The following is a 19,738-nucleotide window of genomic DNA, read 5'->3' on the forward strand; positions in this document are numbered from 1 at the left end:
TGGCTGTTGCCCAGTCCATCACACAGACCAATACCATTGACTCCATCTACACTTCAGGCTGCCTCAAGAAAGTAGATAACATAATGAAGGGCCATTTTCATCCTGGTCATTCTCTCTTCCCCACCAACTCCCCCTTCTTCCTCCCATCAGGCAGAAGATACAAAATCTTGAAAGCACATTCCACCAGATCCAGAGACAGCTTCTTCCCCACTTTTATCAGACTATGAACAGTCATCCCACAAGCAAGGGTGTAGTCCTGATCTCCCATCCATCCTCATTGCAGCTCCTGTGCTTTTTTATCTGCACTTTCTCTGTAGTGGTAACCCTATAATGCTGTAACACTGTATTCTGTACACTGGTATTTTTCTCTTTGCACTAACTGTTGTATGTCTTGATAGTACTCATATAGTATTTGACTGGATAATATGCACAGAAAGTTTTTTTTTCTTGGTGTGATAACAATAAACTAATGCCAATACAACCATCCCTTTCTGCATCAAATTCATCCCCCATCCCACATGAGCACAGAGCGGCAATACCAATTCCCCCACCACCCTTCCACCATAAGAGAAGGCTTTGGTGCCTCCAAACTACCCAATTGATCCCCACCATCCCAACACCAGGCTCCAGTTTATCTTTTCTATTTCAGTTCACAGGCCTGATTAGACTATACCCACTGCCCATCTCATCTCCTGTTGGAATCTTTAAAACATAGAAACATAGAAATTAGGTGCAGGAGTAGGCCATTCGGCCCTTCGAGCCTGCACCGCCATTCAATATGATCATGGCTGATCATCCAACTTAGTATCCCGTACCTGCCTTCTCTCCATACCCTCTGATCCCCTTAGCCACAAGGGCCACATCTAACTCCCTCTTAAATATAGCCAATGAACTGGCCTCAACTACCCTCTGTGGCAGAGAGTTCCAGAGATTCACCACTCTCTGTGTGAAAAAAGTTTATCTCATCTCAGTTTTAAAGGATTTCCCCCTTATCCTTAAGCTGTGACCCCTTGTCCTGGACTTCCCCAACATCGGGAACAATCTTCCTGCATCTAGCCTGTCCAACCTCTGAAGAAAGGTCCTGACCGATAAAGTTGTCTCGTTGTTTCTCCGTTACCTCTACAAACGCTGCCTGATCCCTGAACTGTTCAGTGTTTCCAGCACTTGGTTTTTTGCTCAAACCAGGTGTCACGATTTAATAAAGCAAATGTTCAAAGAAGGGTCTCGACCCGAAACGTCACCCATTCCTTCTCTCCAGAAATACTGCCTGTCCCGCTGAGTTACTCTAGCTTTTTGTGTCTATCTTCGGTTTAAACCAGCATCTGAATCTATCCGGTGAGTGACACAATCTCCAATGTGACAAATACTTTGTGACAGTATAAGTAGATCATAGTATAAGACATCATCAAAACAGCTTAAAGGCCTCACGACCACTGAATTAGTTTTGCTGTGCATTCCCTCTTGACACCAGATGCTGGCAACATTACTGACCTGATGGATTTTCCACATTGGAGAAGACACTCACCTTATTGCAAACACAGTTTTACGTGAAGTGCATATAGGTCATTCCAACATGTGTCTTACCTCCACCCCAGAGGCAACTGTAAGATGAACCTGCATGGCACTATAAGGAGTTGGGTCCAACCCAATGGAAACAATTTTAGTTATTGAACTGCTCAATCATGGGAAAAGGGTCTTGAGCGATTTTGCTTATCCTTCCTAAAAATTGCTTGGGTCAGAAACCGAGCTACACCAATGCTCAAAAGAAATATCAGGGAACATCTCGGGAGCTCTCTTATTTCATTTGTGACTGAGGAAGGCTTTTAACTTTTTGCTCATTTCCACTGATGCGAGTCTGGTTTAAATGTTAGAATTTGAAAGGGAACAGACAAAGCTTATCTAAAAATTCTTTGTGCACAACCAGGAGCCAAGAGCAAGAAGGATCTGACTGTCAGATAAGAAACCACACACGATAGTATATGTGGTTAAAATTGATTTTTTTCTTCAGGGTTCTAATCCTATTCATGTTGAAAATTATTCTAAGCAGAGCATTCAAATAGATAGGTGGCTTTGTACTCTTGGCAGTTCCATTCACTATGTTTAGTTTTTAACACCGGGTGATTTTCTGTGATGTTATGCAGAAGAAAGAGAAACTAAATCTTAAAATGAGATAACAAGGTAGAAAGACTAATTAGCAGAAGCTGGGCAAAGAAATGCTGAGGGTGATGCAACTGAAGAAATGATCAACTGACGAAGAAATGTTATTGAGATTTCATGAAATGTGAAAGAGTTAGAAAGTGAAGGAAGACACAAAATGCTGGAGTAACTCAGCGGGCCAAGCAGCATCTCTGGAGAGAAGGAATGGGTGATGTTCTGGGTCGAGACCTTTCTTAGAAGAAGGGCCTCAACCCGAAATGTCACCCATTCCTTTGCCCCAGAAATGCTGCCTGCCCCGCTGAGTTACTGCAGCATTTTGTGTCGATCTTCGGTATAAACCATCTTCTGCAGTTCCTTCCTACATAGAAAGTGAAGGATATGATTTCTAGAGGGAAAGAGGATTTTCACAGCAATCTAGATTGGGAAGTGTAGATAATTCAAGTCAAGATATAGGTCTAACATATGTATGGGGCTTTTGGCACAAGAAATTGAGGATATGAATACTCAAATCAGTGTACTGTGGTTCGGGGAAATCTCGTGAGGTTTGGTGAAGATTGAGATGAGGTGGAATGTGCAATATACTACAGGGGCAAAAGACAATGTGCTGGAGTAGCTTAACTGGCTTGGCAGCATCTGTAGAGGGAATGGATAAGGGATGGTTCGGGTCCCGACTCAAAACATCGATGCTGTCTGACCAATTAAGTTACTCCAGTACTTTGAGCATTGCTGAAGATTCCAGCGTCTGCAGTTCCTTGTGCCTCCAATATACTACAGGAGTTTGCGGGTTGGGATACAAGTTGACGCAACTGAGACAACGATGAGCCAGGTCTGGAAGTGGAAAGGTAAATTGAAAAATGACAGATTAAAATATAGATAGAATGACACCAAAATATTGTGTTGGATAGGTAGTTTTCTGCCCAGAATGTACTGAAAATATCTACTCAAAAGTCTCAAGGACAGCCACAGTGGGATAAACATAATGTAACAGCAATTTCTTGTGATTTTTTCTTATATTTTTTGTCAAAGTTTGACTGATCTACCATATATCCTATTGTACCTATATCCAAATATAGACACAAAATGCTGACGTAACTCATCGGGACAGGCATCATTTCTGGAGAGTAGGAATGGGTGCTGGTTTAAACTGAAGATAGACAAAAAATGCTGGAGTAACACAGTGGGACAGGCAGCATCTCTAGAGAGAAGAAATCTGCATCTGCAGTTTCTTCCTACATAAAGAAATATCCAACCTTGTTCTCCATTATTTTCTCTTCAGCTGCCATTGTCTCCATTAGAGAGTCAGTCACCCCAATTTTAATTGTAATTTGCAGACAATGCTTGCATATCCAGGTATCATGGTTTTTGGAGAGGTGAAATGGGAAATACACTTATTTCATACCCAATCAATGCCATGTTTGCTCAACCTGGCTATAAATGGCTGCATAAAGGGGGGATTCAGATTTCCAATGCTAGTCACTGTTCAATAACATCTGCTGGGAATTGTCACCCTGCGGGAATAGAAAGAAACTCTGTGTTGTGATGGCTCGTATGTTGTATTCATTCAAAACAGAGATTGATAGCTGTGATTTACTTTTGCTCTTATATCTTATGTTGTGACGTTTTTAAAGTTCAGCTTCTCATTTGTGCTCATCGATTATGAAGCTGGTGTGCTTGGCTCAGCTCCTTGGTATTTGGGTAAGAAGTCAGGATTCCTCTCATGTCCATCATCCAGAGACCCCCATGTCAGATGTAAAGGTGTGGATATCATTTAAGTCAGGTCTGGGTTGAAAGACTTCCTGATTCCCCTACCTTAAGCCACCAGACCTTGTGCTCAAATGCTTACTGTGTTTTCTGCCTAGTCTGACACTGGCCGCTCAACTGAAGGACCAGACGACGCCTGATAGTCACTGCCCCATACTTAGGTGATGGCAATGCTTTCAGGAGAAAACCGTTTTCATAGACCATTGAACAGTATAGCACAAGAACATGCCCTTTATTCCACAATGTCTATGCCAAACCAGACGTCAAGTTAAACTAAATACCCCGAGGTCCCAGACAGCGGAGGCCTTCCCAAGGCCCGCCTGGAAATCTCATCGGTCAATGAGACTGGCAACCCGCCTGAAGACTCGTCGGACTACGGGCCTGCTCACTGGTTCGACGAATGGCGTAACCGGGAGGGAGCTGGAGACGTTGGATGAGAAGAACAAGGGCCGGAGGAGGGTAAAGCAATCTTCAAGGTCAGCTGCAGGAGGCGCCCCCAGGGCACAAAGATGTCCAGGAGAGGAGAGGTACGCCGGTTTACAGGAACTGCTCCAGTACATTAAGCGAGTGACTGGGCATTGGACATTGAATAACTATGCAAATAAAGACAGCACCAACATGTGTAATATATGCAAAACAAATGTCATTGTGCAGTTGCGTATGTGACAAATAAAGCATCATTGAACCATTGAACTAATCTTCTCTGCCTGCACATGATTCATATCCATCCATTCCCCGCTTATCACTACATATCATAGTCCTGCATGATGTAGAAGAAAGTTGTTTAGCCCTTCGCAATGCAGCTCACAGTTCAATCCAAATCTCCAACTAACTTTCCTTCTCATCAATTCTCCCCATGTTCCCATCAACTCCATCCAGATTCAACCACATACCCTCACACTAGGAAGAACTGGCAAAGGCCAATTAACCTACCAACTTGCAGGATGTGGGAGGAAATGCACAGTCATAGAAAGAATGTATGGGAGTCCACACAGATAACACTGGAGATCAGGATCGAACCTGAGTCACTGGAGCTGAGGCAGCAGCACAACTGGCCATGTCATTGTGCCACCTTATGCTAAGCTTTTTTTTTAAAGAAACGTTTTTCTGCCCAGCAATAATAAATGGGTTTATGTAGACTTGGAACTGTTAAGAAAGAATGCTATTCTATTTGAAGCACAGGAACACCAACACAGAGGAAGACCACTTAGCTTGTATTGCTTGTTATGGTACAAATGCCTCATTAGAAATCTGAAGCACAGATGTGGCTGGGAAGAATGAACTGTTGTTCTTTTTCCCTTCTTGTGAGTGTATAGTTTCAAGTGGCCTTTCCAGCGTTCTTTGCATCTCTTTTAAGAAACAGAATGTACCCTATGTTGTAACAGAGATAATATTTTTGTTGGCACGGGTATATCAGCCACATACTGGAGCTATGTGTTGAACTTTCTAACCTTCAATAGTATAAAGGCTGAAATGCCAGCCAGGGATGACAGAATCATGCTCACAGATTGAGAGAGAGAGGACAGAATTAGAAGGGGAGGTCAGCAATTTTAAATCAACCAGTGAAACTTTGAAATGCTCATATATCATCTAAAGTCCAGTGGGGGATGTAGCTGCATTCAGCGCCAAGCCTGGCCCTGACTTGCAAAAACAAAAGGAGTTTGGCATGATCCAGCCAACATAGATGACTTATTTGTGATTTAGATGATCCCTGCAGAACCTCCAATGGTCATATGCATGATCCTAGTACAGCTGTCACGAGGGAAATAGATGTTCCTACTGGGCCCATCACTGGTAAATTTAATAGTCCTCATGGAACCACTGCTAGTGATTAAGATGATCCCACCGGATCAATCATTAGCAAGTTATATGAATCCTGTGGAGCCATCTTTATTGATTTAAATGTTCTCACTGGAGTTGTCTATTAACAATATAGATAAACCCAGTGGAGATATTATTTGTGATTTTTAGTGATTTAGGATTCCAGGTTAGACTTAGAGGTTCCCAGTGGAACCACTGCTGCCATGTCAGTAATGCTTGCAAAGTGTCAGTCGGTGGTTTAGGTGATCCCAATGGAGCGGTCACTTAGATGATCCTGGTGCATTTGTTGGTCAATTAAATTGTCCTAATGGAATCTTCATTGATGGTTTAGATGATTCCAGTGGAGGATCTATGGTTGACATATGGAGCAGCCATGTGGTTCAGAGACTCTGTGCCGCAGGAGAGACATCATCAACTGGGATATCTACTTGGACAGCTTTCAATTTCAATTGCATGAGTAATGGTGCCATCCAGAATAGAAGGGATTGTTGGACGTTGAGAATAGATTTCCAACATCACCTTAACTCCAGTCCCGATGCCCTGACTCAGATGTTTCAGCTTTTCATGAGGGCTTTCCATGATCAACCAGGGGACCAGCAGCAATCCAGAGAACGATGGCAGCACCGCCATTCTGGAACTGTTGGTGGAACATTGGGAATGAATTAAACACACAAGTCAAATGACCCGCTAAAGCCTTAAGTAGGTGACGTAATACTGCTAACAAGCACTCTTCAAATATCTGGTTTCTTATGGGTTGTTCCTGACACTTTCCTGGGTCTGCTGCCACACTCCTCAATACACTCATGGATCAATGGGTACAGAGATGAGGGGCCAGCCGTTGTTGTGGTGAGAATAGGTATTAAATTGGCTAAGCATACACGCTTCATCTGTGAATGGAAGATGGGCTGGCAGTGGCCAGTTGTGGTTGCAGGAACTACAGCACGAGGGAGACAAGTATGCATGGTGAGATTCTGACCTCCACCCCTGCTGAGGCAAGGTAGCATTGCCAGGAGAAACTCCTTTCGTATGAAGGAAGACAAGATTTGTATATTTTTGACAGATGGCATTTTCTGGAATCATTGATGCTTATCTGCAGAGGGTTTCAAAACTGTCCAGATGTGCATAGGTCACAGCAGGCTGATATACATTATGTGGTATATAATGGAACAGGCAAGACCACAACTCATGTCTCAGAATATCAGCAGAGAACAGCACTGTTTATGTTGTAGTCTGGAGAGCAAGGTATAAATTAATTTTTGTTGCCACCGCAGCATAACCTCTCCTGGGAGGGTTAGCTAGCTATGATAGAAAATACCCAGCCTGCACAGAGCAGGACAGAGGTTTCATTTCTACTATGTGCTGAATTGGCTGATTTCAGCCAAGGAATTGCGACAGGCAAGCAGGATATGCTCAGTCTGAAGAAGGGTTCTGACCTGAAACATCAGCCCCTCAGTCTGAAGTGTTCCACCCTGAAACATTGCCCATCCTTTTCCTCCAGAAATTCTGTCTGTCCTGCTGAGTTACTCCACCACTTTGTGTCTAACTTAAGGATATGCAACAGTTTGCCTCAGCCTTCCTGCAGATCAGGAAAAAAGAGAATAAAAAGCCTTGCATTTAAGTACCACCTTTCATGTTCTCTGTGTGGCCCAGAAACACGTTAAAGCCAATGAAGATAGCTTTAAACTGCAGTTACAGTTGTAATCTAAGAAACCCAGCAGCCTGTTTGCAGAACAAGATGCTTAAAACAACATTGTGAGATAGACCTAATAATCTACTTTTTCTAATGATGAATATTGAGCAGAAGATAGTGAATAATTCTGCAGTTGCACCGAAGAAATTTGTTAAAGCCCATCTGAGGTTACAGATGGGGGCTCTGTTTAAAAATTATAATTTCCCATGCTCCCATTTTTCTATCTAAAGGCTCAGCCTAGTTTTTTAGTACTCAACAACTCTTTAGTGGAACTATTGGTATTGGTAGGAAGGATCTGCAGATGTTGGTTTGAACCAAAGACAGACACAAAAACCTGGAGTAACGCAGCGGGCCAGGCAGCATTCTCAAATTTAACACTGCCTTGACAGAATTGTTGCCAAACCAAGCTGTGATGCATCCTGATATGATGCTTTCTATGGTACATCTTTAGAAGTCGATAAGAGTAATTGGAGACCAGCCAGACTTCCTTAATCTTCTGAGGAAGTAGAGGTGTTGTTGTGCTTTGTTCGGTTGTAGTTTCAACTTGGCTTGCAGTTCTTGACCGGCCTCACTTTGTACCTTTGATGCTGATTGGGATATGTACTCCACCTTGCTTACTGAAATCAATAAGTAAAGGGCCTATCCCACGGCATGCGACTCCATGCGGCAAGTGTGACCTAACGTGGTCCTTGAGCCGTACGGCCTCGCGGGGGCGGTCCCACTTAGATCGCTGGAGCCGTATGGAGTTGTGCGGAGCTGGTCCCGACATCGTGCAGGGCTCCGAAAAACCGCCTCGACGGGCATATGCAGCGTCTCGACGTCGTAAGCACGTCTTAACGCTGTACGTCATGCGCGAACTTCCCGTGGACTTCGCTCGAACTTCACGTCAGTCACTCGACCTCTACGCGGCCCCCGCTTCTGGTTTGGTCGTGCTCGCCGCATGCAGGCGCATGCTGATGGGACCGGCCCTGTATGGGGATCACTTGATCTCCGCGCGGCCCCCGCTTCCGGTTTGGTCGCGCTTGCCACATGCAGGTCGCATGTTCGTGGGACAGGCCCTTAACCCTTTCCACTTGCTAGCATTGAGGGAGAGGTTGTTGTCTAGACACCATGTTACCAAGCTCTCTATCTCCTTCCTATACTCTGTGTCATTGAGATCTTGCCCATTACAGTGGTGTAATCTGCAAAATTGTGAATGGAATTAGAGCAGAATTTGACTACATGGTCATGATTGCTACTGGATATAGTAAGGGGCTGAGTAAGCATCCTTTCTGGGCAAATACTTTAGACAAGAATTTGAATCACCGAACCATGGAAGGCTATGGACCAAATGCTTTTTTCTGTGTATAACTCCATAGCTCCAAGAATGGGAGCAGATCTGATTCAAGCATATGCAATTCTTACACAGCCTGAGTGGCTGGAAATATAGAAAATGCTTCCCCTACCTGAGGAATCTAAAACCAAAGGTCACAGTCTCTGAATAAAGGGTAGGCCAGTTAGGACCAAGCTGAGGGTGGTTTGTTTTTAATTCAGCATGTGTTGACCCTTAGGAATTCTCCACCCCAATGTGGTGTAGGCTCAGTCATTGAGTTCATTAATGTCTGGATATCTTGGGAATAGGGCGATATGGAGATACTGCAGGAATATGGCACAGAGCACTAGATTAGTAATGACCTTGAAAGCAAAACAGGCTCAAGAGGGGATATATCCTACTTCTTACTTTTTTATTTTTCTGAAACAAAAATTAACATGGACCACCTTGGAGGATAGAAGTTAAATAACCAAAACCTTAGCAGGTCAGTGGGTTTTAAGGAGTTTCTTAATGGAGAAAGATAGAGAAGCAAAGTTGTAAAGCGATAATGGTTTCGGAAAGTAAGAATTGGTAATCTCACAAGATAATTTACCTCATACTCTAATGACCTCCACTGAAATACATTTCTACTTTTATTGTTCTTTAATTGCTGGGATTGATACTTCTTTTCAATCAATCAGTGAAATTGGGTTCTTTAGCTCACTTGGGCATCATTTCTCTTCTTTCAGTTTCTGTTCTTCACACAGGTATCTCATGGACTTTGCCTGCTCCTCTCTTGACCTTTCCCCCAAGAATAACTGATGATTCCCTGTGGCAAATACCAGAATAAAAGGGTACAAATCCTGTTTTCAGTTGCTGTGAATATCCAGGATGTTCCTGGAGATTGTCAGAGCTTCTGCAGACAAAGGCATGTAAATGAGTCATCAGGGGTCTTCCTGGTCTCCCACCTCAATTCCCAGATGGCTCTCTGGCCGAGCACCAGAGGGGTCTTTATGAGTAAAATTGAGGAACTCATAGAACAAAAGAGTGAATTTTCTTTTGTTTTTACTTTTGTGTTTGCTTCTCAGTGCCATATGCTGCAAGAGGGACAGTATTTATAGTTAGTGTTGCCATATGATCAGTAGTGCCGCATCCAGCCTCTTCTTATCCCAAACATTACTCTAACGAATTGCAAGTTAAGATCCTTTCCTAAGCTGGAAGCCTGCCTGTAAGCAATAAAACATAAGCCAGCTAAGCATAGTGCTCAGAGTAGATTAATAAAATCCAGCACTTGATCTGACAAAAGGTGGTCAAGGTATTCTACAAAAAAAAACTCATAACTGTTCATTTCAAAACATTCTTAAAATATCCATTATCTCTGATTCTTGTCACTTCTGCAGCTGTTAAATGCAGCATACTTTTAAAATCTTAAAATTGCTGGCGTTGACAATTTACAGCAAAAGGTCAGACTAGGTCAATGTACGTTTTATTTGTCTATTTGCTGAAAAATCGAAACAGTGGCTTAGAATATCCTGGCCTGTCACTGAGATGATATATATATTGCACAGGGATGCATGGAGCTCTGATTTTCAGATATTGTTCAAGGCTATAAATGATCTTCTGTTTGCTGCCATCAACTGTCTTCGACTGAGGCACTTGTACTCACTAATCTGCACATTAAACACAAGCGCTGGTTTCAAAATTTCTTGCATCATTATCAATGTCTGTTTGGAATTATATTATATTGGTTTTTGAGCTCTGAATTCATTTATTTCTAGTTTTCCCCTTACCTCACAAAGTACAGCTCAACAGGACCCATTGCATTGTAAGTAATGACAAGATTCTTTGCGTATGATGTTTGCAATGAGTGTTAGCTGACTATTCAGTCGCTAGGGGCAATGAAGTTTGGACTAGACATCTAATTATGCATCCATTTCAACAGGAACTTGGCTGGGAATGGGAACTTTGGCTGATTTTTATGTCTTCCAGTACAGCCAATTGACCAAGGATTGAACCTGGGATGTTCAACATGACCCAGAATCATGCTGAGTTATGTATTGTTCCATTGGAGGGATGAAAGCATATTGAACATGTTAAATGAGCAATTGCTTTTTATTTTGAATCCCTGTACAATATCATTATTTTGTAGCAGTATGAATGGCAGTAAGATACTGATGACACTACAGTATTACCGCAATAGCAATGATTTGCAGATGACACAAAGCTGGGTGGCAGTGTGAACTGTGAGGAGGATGCTATGAGAATGCAGGGAGACTTGGACAGATTGTGTGAGTAAGCAGGTGCATGGCAGATGCAGTTTAATGTGAGGTTATCCACTTTGGTAGCAAAAACAGGAAGGCAGATTATTATTGAAATGGTGTGAAGTTGGGAAAAGGGGAAGTACAATGGGATCTGGGGGTCCTTGTTCATCAGTCAATGTAGTAAGCATGCAGTGAAGAAAGCGAATGGCATGTTGGCCTTCATAACAAGAGGAGTTGGATATAGGAGCAAAGAGATCCTTCTGCAATTGTACAGGGCCCTAGTGAGACCACACCTGAAGTGTTGTGTGCAGTTTTGGTCCCCGAATTTGAGGAAGGACATTCTTGCTATTGAGGGAGTGCAGCGTAAGTTTACAAGGTTTATTCCCAGGATGGCGGGACTGTCATATGCTGACAGAATGGAGGGGCTGGGCTTGTATACTCTGGAATTTAGAAGAATGAGAGGGTATCTTATTGAAACATATAAGATTGTAAAGGGTTTGGACACACTAGAGGCAGGAAACATGTTCCCGATGATGGGGGAGACCAGAACCAGGGCTTACAGTTTAAGAATAAGGGGTAAGCCATTTAGAACGGAGATGAGGAAATACTTTTTCACACAGAGAATTGTGAGTCTGTGGAATTCTCTGCCTCAGAGGGCAGTGGAGGCCGGTTCTCTGGACACTTTCAAGACAGAGTTAGATAGGACTCTTAAAGATAGTCAGGGGATATGGGGAGAAGGCAGGAACGGGGTACTGATTGGGGATGATCAGCCATGATCACATTGAATGGCAGTGCTGTCTCGAAGGGCCGAATGGCAATACTCCTGCACCTATTGTCTATTGTCTATTGATTCAGTTAGAAAACATACTTCACTGCAGTTGCTTGAATGACAACAATTTATTTTAATCTGAAACTGAATGAAAGTAAGCTATTAGGAATGTTGATCTACAGTGGGATGGAATGAGATCAAAGAAGAATAACACACATTTGTAAGGGAAAGTATATTGGAAATCACAGAGATGAGTTACTCATTTCTAAGTGCATTTTGAAGCAGGTGCATTTTACTGCATCTACAATATGGATGCTCAGAAATTGGTTTAATATTTCACTGTCACGTTGGAGAGATTGATACTGTTCCTATCCTCACATTTCCTTTCTCCCAAACATATTTGAAGGACACAAAGTGTTGGAGTATCTAAGCGGGTCAGGCAGCATCCCTGGAGAACATGGACAGATGTCTGACTCTGGAGTAGCCTGTTTCCACGTTGTGTCTCTAAAATTAAAAAAATAAATTGCTGGCAGTAAATAAACATCTTTCCAATCAGTTTGGCACAAAAAAAAGATCAAAGTTTGTCCTAAAGATGGACATTTTGATGAGTTACATAACAGGCATCTTACTAACGATTATTATTTTACTGATGATGAGTTTTGCGAATAGCATTGATTGACTGCTGCTGGTGTGAAATGGTTAAGAGTTCAGTGATGGTTGTTTAGTATTTTTTAATGCATGTTCAACAAATACCTTTTCACTCGGTAGTTCTTTCCTGCCATCTATCATCAGTTATTTATTGTATGTTTTTTATATACACTTCAACTTTTTATAAACTTCTGTTATACGATTTTCTCGGGGCTTTAGAAAAGCACAATACAGGCATATTCTTGGCATGTATAAGCGCTGATAGGAATGGCCAGAATAGAAACTGGCAGGATTTGAGGTGTATAGCCAGTTTTAGCAGTAAATACATTATGTTTGATCCATTGTTTGAAAATCGTGATAAAGCAGAGGCCTCCTGATTGTGTTTATGTTTGTCTTTTTAGGACTAATTGTGCATAAAGTAGTGTGTCTTGAAAGTAGTTTAGTATTCAGTTGTATCTGAACAAATCGCCAAGCTTAGTTTCAGTTCAGCTTCAAAGACGAGTGCGCAATGGCCTTTGATGTGAGTATTTTTCAGTGTCTTTTGTCCTGCTGTGTTCTGCCAGGCTGGAGAACAATAAAAGCTGGAGCCAGTGGAGTGATTCATCTCTACGTGGCAGAGCTCGTCGTAACGCAGGTCGATGTGCTAACCAGCCTGTTGTCCTGTGCTCATTTATCAGAAATGTATAGACAAACCCATGCAGGGAGTCGCGCTGACCTTTCCTAAGCCACAGCTTTCACCAGCCGTCACAATACATTAATATAATAGGTTTTGGATTTGTTCCTGGATTAATCTAAATTGGGAACAAAGACAAAGCTTGGGGAGGTGGGGGGGAAATCAAAGTTTCTCTAAACACACATTAAGATCAAGCCTGACCAGATGTGGACATCTTTCTCCAAGTTAGTTTGGGTCAGTGAACTGAAACAATTTTTTTTCCCCTCTCACTCTATTGATCATTTTAACATATACTTCAAACCTAGAGATCCTGGATCTGGCTATTATCTGAGATGACAGTTTAACAAATTTAGTCAAAGCAGCACCCTAACCTAACTGAAAGAGCTAATAAGAGTTCAATGGTGAAGGGTACAGAAAACTTCCATTCTCCCTTTTGTTTTCATTTAATTACATTATTAACATAGGAGCTAAAATTTTTGTATTTCATTATTGCTATAGAGAGGAATGAGAAATCTTCCCTTTACTGACTCTTTTCATCCTTTCTTTGTTTCTTGTAATAATCAGTTTACCACAATCAGTCTCTCTTTAAAAAACCATAAACCACAACAGAATTCCATAGGATAAGGGCACTTTAATTTTACTCGAGCCTCCTTCATGGACTCTGAGTAAATTGCATGATGTTGCACCATAATAGCCGGTGCTTCATTAGCTGTTCTCAGAACAGCACTTGAGGATCTGCAATGGGCTGCTGAACTGGGGACTGAAAAGTTACGAAAGGCCACTCAATCATTCCTTCAATAAAGTTTGCATACGTCATGAGTGTAACCGCACATAGTGCACACCTTTTAATTTTATCACTAACGGTTATCATGGTGGTAAAATGCCCTGTAACTGGGAAGGTTCTGCATTATCAGAATGTTGAAGTAATGGTAATCTCATAATTCAGAAAGTAATATTGTATATATTTTGGGATAGGTTGTCCGATTCAGAAGTAACAAAAATGGTAACTACAAGTTTAAATCAAATCAAACAATGTTGTATAATTTGAGCCCATGATTATATATTTTTAAATAGGACTCTGTTGATGGTTCTTTTGCAGGCTTTAAAGGCAATATTCTACTGCCAGAACTGCATATCAAGGCAGATAAGTAGTTTAGCAAATGGAATAATAACTGGAGAAGTCATTAACTAATTTGGATATTATCAAATCTGAGCCACTGTCTTCAGTGCTTCAGTAGATTAGCTTGGATTCCCATTCTGAAAAATTACAGTAGATAAACAACAGACTAAGCAGCATCTGTAGAAACTTAACAATCCACTCTTGGGTTCTTAAATATTTCATGCCATACAGGAGATGGGACAGATGGCCAGCATTTAGAAACAAACATGATGAGAGAAATGGAATAGGCAAATCTCCAGTACGAAAATGAAATGGAAAAGCCATGAATTGTTTGGGTGAAGGGTAGAATGGCTGATCTGTCACTAATTGGAAACAAAATTACAAATGAACCATTATATGCAGCAGCAAGGAGAATGGCTAAATGGGGCCAAGGTAAAGCTGCAAGCACGCAAACAAGACATGACAAGCTCCAGTGGGCCAGGACAACACCAAAGAACAAACCACTTCATTGGTGGTGTTTCCACTGGAAATAGCCAATTTGACTGAAGGAAAGTCAAAACTTGAGTTAAACTTGAGCTCCCTCCGCTTTCACCACCTGACGCTTCATCCTTTGTGTTGCTCGCTTGACCACCGCTACCTCTACCCTCCTCCTCCCGTCACTCTGTTCACTTGGCCACTCCCCCTCCCTCCCTCCCTTCTTCCATCCCCTCCACTACCGCCTCCTCCTTCTCCCAATTCGCAGACATACTCCACATTGGGACTGGCAGCAGGTGAGAGGGGAGTGAGCCCCCACGCACACCTTGCCGTTGGCAGTAGCCTGAAGAATGAGCAACCCGCCAGGACTACAACGTGAATCGCAACAGCGATGTGAACCGGTGAAGAGGGTTTGCTGGTGCAGACCAGTGGTATCAGCGCCTAGTTTTAAGGTGAAATGACGCAACCTGCTGGATTAACTCAGTAGACTGAATCAGTCTGAAGAAAGGTCCAGATGTCACCTATCAATGTTCTCCAGGGCATGACCCGCTGAGTTACCCCAGCACTTTGTGTCCTTTTGTGTGTTAACCATCATCTGCAGTCCTATTTTTCAACTACTTACAACGATAATAAATTACTTGGTTATAATGGACAATTGGCAATAACAGATATCATACCCCACCACCCCAATATGGGCCATTATAATGAGACTTTACTGTTTACATAAAATAGATGTTGAATTTTACTAGAACGGAGAAGAAAAGTAAAGAGGAACCAAGGAGTACAGGTCCATAGTTCTTTGTAAGTGGCAAAACAGGTAGATAGGATGGTGAAAAGGCCATTTGGTGTGCTTACCTTCATCAGACAAAGTACTGAGTACAGGAGTTGGGACATTATGTATGAGACATGGGTATTGGACATTTGGAGTACTGTGTACAGTTCTAGTTGCCCTAGAAGGATGTCATTAAACTGAAAAAGATGTTAAAAATACTTATGAGCATGTTACCGAACTTGGGGTTTAAATTATAAGGAGAGACTATATCGGCAGGACTGTTTTCCCTTGGAGCATGGGAGGCTGAGGAGTGGATGCAGATGTATATAAAATCATGAGGGGCATAGATAAGATGTATAGCCACAGTCTTTTCCCCACATTAGGTGTGTTTACAACGTGAAGGCATAGGTTTAAAGTGATGGTGGCGGGGGGAGGTTTAAAAGGGAAATTATGAGCAACTTTTTCACACAGTGGCTGGTGGGTACATGGAAGCACCTGTCAGAGGAAGTGGCAGAGGTTGCTACAAATATCACTTTTGAAACAGGTACACAAATAAGAAAGATTTAGAGGGATATGGGCCAAGCACAGGCAAGTGGGACTAGCTAGCTAGGCAACCTGGTTGGAACTGGGCCTGTTTCCATGCTGTATAGCTCCATGACTATGTCCCATAGCTTTGTGAATTAGTCTTGCCATCTGGTGAGATTTCCACGTCAAACATGAGCACATAATGTTATTCCATATGAATTGCTAGGAAAGATACTGTGCAATGTTTTGAGGAGCATCCGTCATGGGAATCGTTTGAACAGGCTAGTTTTTAATAAAGTTGTTGCAGTCTTGGACCTCATTTAAGTAAGCTCTATTACTTGCTATCATTCCTTCGGGCCTTGTCCATCCCATGAGACTCGCATCGTTACTCATGAATTTTACCCCACAATCTGCCCAGACCAGAGCACCCCTCCCAAAGTGCCTCCAATCAAGGTCCCAATTCCCATCCAGTCCCCTGAAAAAGATGCCAATCTCCATCCTGTTTCCATCAACACCCTCTTCCCTTCACTTTCTTCCTACTCTGCCCCAAACACCCGATTGTGTCCTCAACCACCAACCCTTTCTACCTGATTATCTGGACCCAATCTTCAGCCAGGATGCTGTATGTTCTTTTGTGAGCTTTGTTGTTGGCCCACAGCTAAAACAGGCATTGGCATCCGGCACAACTACATTTCATGTCCTCCTGATGCCAAGGTGCCAAGGATTGGATGCAGCCCCCTGGCACCTGGCATGCTGAAACATTCCTGGCACGATGAAATGTGTGAGCTTATGCCCTGAGTGTTGCCAAATTATGGTTGTCATTAAACACAATCCATTCCTCACTTGCTGTGGGCAAAGACTCAGCTTTCTAGAGGGAGTCATTTCCCATTAAGACAACATTGAACAATACTCATACAAGATTCTAATTAATGGCTTAGACATCATCTGAACTGAATTGTGTCTTAATTGAAATATATGACTTACTCAGTCATGTGTATTATCCAATCTAGAATACTTTTCATTATTAGGAAATACTTTCTTTATGTCATATAAGGCCAGTTGGCAAGACCTGTTAAGATTCTGAAAGAAGCTTGATGGTGGAGCTTTGAGGTGCCAATACTGAATTTCTACCAGCTGTTCTATTGTGCTATGCAAAAACAGCTGAATAGTGCAATAGAAAATAATTGATTTCCTTTTGCAAGTCCGGCTTTATGAGGGTGCAGAGTGAGCAGGTGCTTATGATGGGTAAGGTGCAAAAGAACAAAGTATGCAGGTTTCGGTCTTTCCCTCTGAGGATGTGAAATACTGAAGTATCATTCTGCAGTCTGGACAATGAGGGAATTGCCTGCCAGTTCCAGTTCCACCTCCCTCTTTGAAATTAGACACGTAAAATATATTTACAAATATGGCATGCACGTTCAGAAGTCTGTTAATCGTGTCTTCAGTGGGCTCTAGGTGATAAGCAAAGGGTCTCGACCCAAAATGTCACCCAATCCTACTCTCTAGAGATGCTGCCTGTCCCGCTGAGTTAGTCCAGCTTTTGGTGTCTATCTTCGGCACTAGATGATAGCTGTGGTTCGCTGACAGTCCTCTTGCCTCAAAGCCAGAATGTTGCTAATTCAAGTCACGCCCCAGAGACTTGAGTACGTGATCCAGGCTAAAAATCCATGCAGTGTAGTCCAGCACGTTGGCATTTTAAACTTTGAATGTGGAAGTCTATTCCCTAGTTGCTTTCAACATTTTCAGTTTAGAATAAGCAGCCAAATCATTTCTACAGTAGCATTTTGATATGCTGCCAACATAATGGTAATGTTTTCATCACAGCAGTCTCCGATTTGTGCAAACTGTTACACTTTTTCAATGTTATCAGGGAACAGAAAATGGTCACCAGGAGAGATGTGTCGCTGACTCCAGTGGCATGTAGTAAACAAAGCTGTATCCTCTATTGCAGGTCATTTCCTTGGGAACAACACTGTGATTGATGTTCTAAGGCAAGCAGGCTATGAAGTTGAACACACTCCTGCAGGACAGCCATTTGAACAGTAAGTTTATTGTCCAGGTCCATGTTGTTTACAGTACAGTGTCAGTGTATAACCAGGCACAATAATGTTTTACTGAAGAGGGGTATAAATTAGTTTTTGCCACCTGTGTGGCCTCCTGCATATTTGTTGAAATACCAGCCATTGTTGAACCTGTCTGTGGATGAGAGTCATTGCTAATTTCGTAGGGAACATACTCCCATTCCATTTATGTCTATCTCACAGTCCGACCTTTCAAAGTATTGCCATGAATGAGAGCTCCGTTCTCAAGGACAATACGTAATAGTTGATGCACATTTTTGAAGAGTGACCTTATGGCCTGCACTATGCACAAGCTTGCTGTGCTCAAACTGTCCTTCAGTCCACATAGGTGCCATGAGATTTTGCTCCAGTGATCCCAAGGAGAGGATGCATCCTGAGCTTTTGTTGGGAGGGTGATGCAGTCACCCCCACCACTCAGAAAATTCATGTTCCATGAATCACTCACTGTTATCTCCCTACATGGTAAGTCTTCTATGGTGCAAATGTTTACAAATTAAGATCGAAGTGATTTATGAATGTTGAAGTGGAGAGCAATATGTGCAGAAAGACTCTGCAATTACTCATAGATGGGTGTAGGTGTCTATCGCACTATCAACTGCTTCTTTATTATTACCATCAAACTTTGGAGAGAGTGGTTGTATTTATTTTCATGTTCTTTATGCTTTGCTTCACCATGACATTCTTCTTTCCCTCGAGTCCCTTAATGTTGCAGATGGCATGGAGATATGCAAGGTAACCATATAACCATATACCATATAACAATTACAGCACAGAAACAGGCCATCTCGACCCTTCTAGTCCGTGCCGAACACATAATCTCCCCTAGTCCCATATACCTGCGCTCAGACCATAACCCTCCATACCCTTCCCATCCATATAACTATCCAATTTATTTTTAAATGATAAAAACGAACCTGCCTCCACCACCTTCACTGGAAGCTCATTCCACACAGCTACCACTCTCTGAGTAAAGAAGTTCCCCCTCATGTTACCCCTAAACTTCAGTCCCTTAATTCTCATGTCATGTCCCCTTGTTTGAATCTTCTCTACTCTCAGTGGGAAAAGCTTTTCCACGTCAACTCTGCCTATCCCTCTCATCATTTTAAAAACCTCTATCAAGTCCCCCCTTAACCTTCTGCGCTCCAAAGAATAAAGCCCTAACTTGTTCAACCTTTCTCTGTAACTTAGTTGCTGAAACCCAGGCAACATTCTAGTAAATCTAGAAGGTAGAAGATAAAAATGAATGGGTTTAGCCAAATTGTGTTAAAGAAGACTAAAAAACATGAGCCACTGTAGTGGTATTGGCATCCTGCACAACTACATTTCATGTGTCCAAACCTTGCCATCGAAGAGCAGAATCTCGCCATAATTTCTGTGGCTCACTTGCAAAGTACCAGATATTTTAGTGAAGATGCCTCCTCTAGTAATCTGCCTCACATGCACATTGTGAGGCATTTCTCCAACAAGACTGTAAATGCTAACAATTAAAGAATAGGAATAATTGTTTTGTGTTAATGAAATTATGGCTGGCCAAGCTGTAACATCCTATAATATTTAGAATCCCACTTGATTAGCGTACACTGTGAAGGCTTATTTTCTGCCTGTTACTTTTAGAGTGTGGTGAGCACAGGTTGCCCAAGAAGGTCAAGATGACAAATGTGCTCCTTCATCTGGCCTGGTCAGGTCCATGAGTTT

The 19,738-nt window shown here is 42.3% G+C and overlaps 1 protein-coding gene across 1 annotated transcript in view; it reads left to right on the forward strand.

The window, feature by feature from the left end:
- trabd2b (TraB domain containing 2B) overlaps positions 1–19,738 on the forward strand; it is a 334,868-nt gene that overhangs the window by 246,796 nt on the left and 68,334 nt on the right. The window contains exon 5 of the mRNA XM_055641817.1: positions 17,914–18,004. Coding sequence (XP_055497792.1) covers positions 17,914–18,004 — 91 coding nt within the window. The remainder of the gene's footprint in view (positions 1–17,913; positions 18,005–19,738) is intronic.

This window comes from Leucoraja erinacea, chromosome 10 (genome assembly GCF_028641065.1).
Source record: "Leucoraja erinacea ecotype New England chromosome 10, Leri_hhj_1, whole genome shotgun sequence".
In the NCBI taxonomy this organism is placed as follows: domain Eukaryota; kingdom Metazoa; phylum Chordata; class Chondrichthyes; order Rajiformes; family Rajidae; genus Leucoraja; species Leucoraja erinaceus.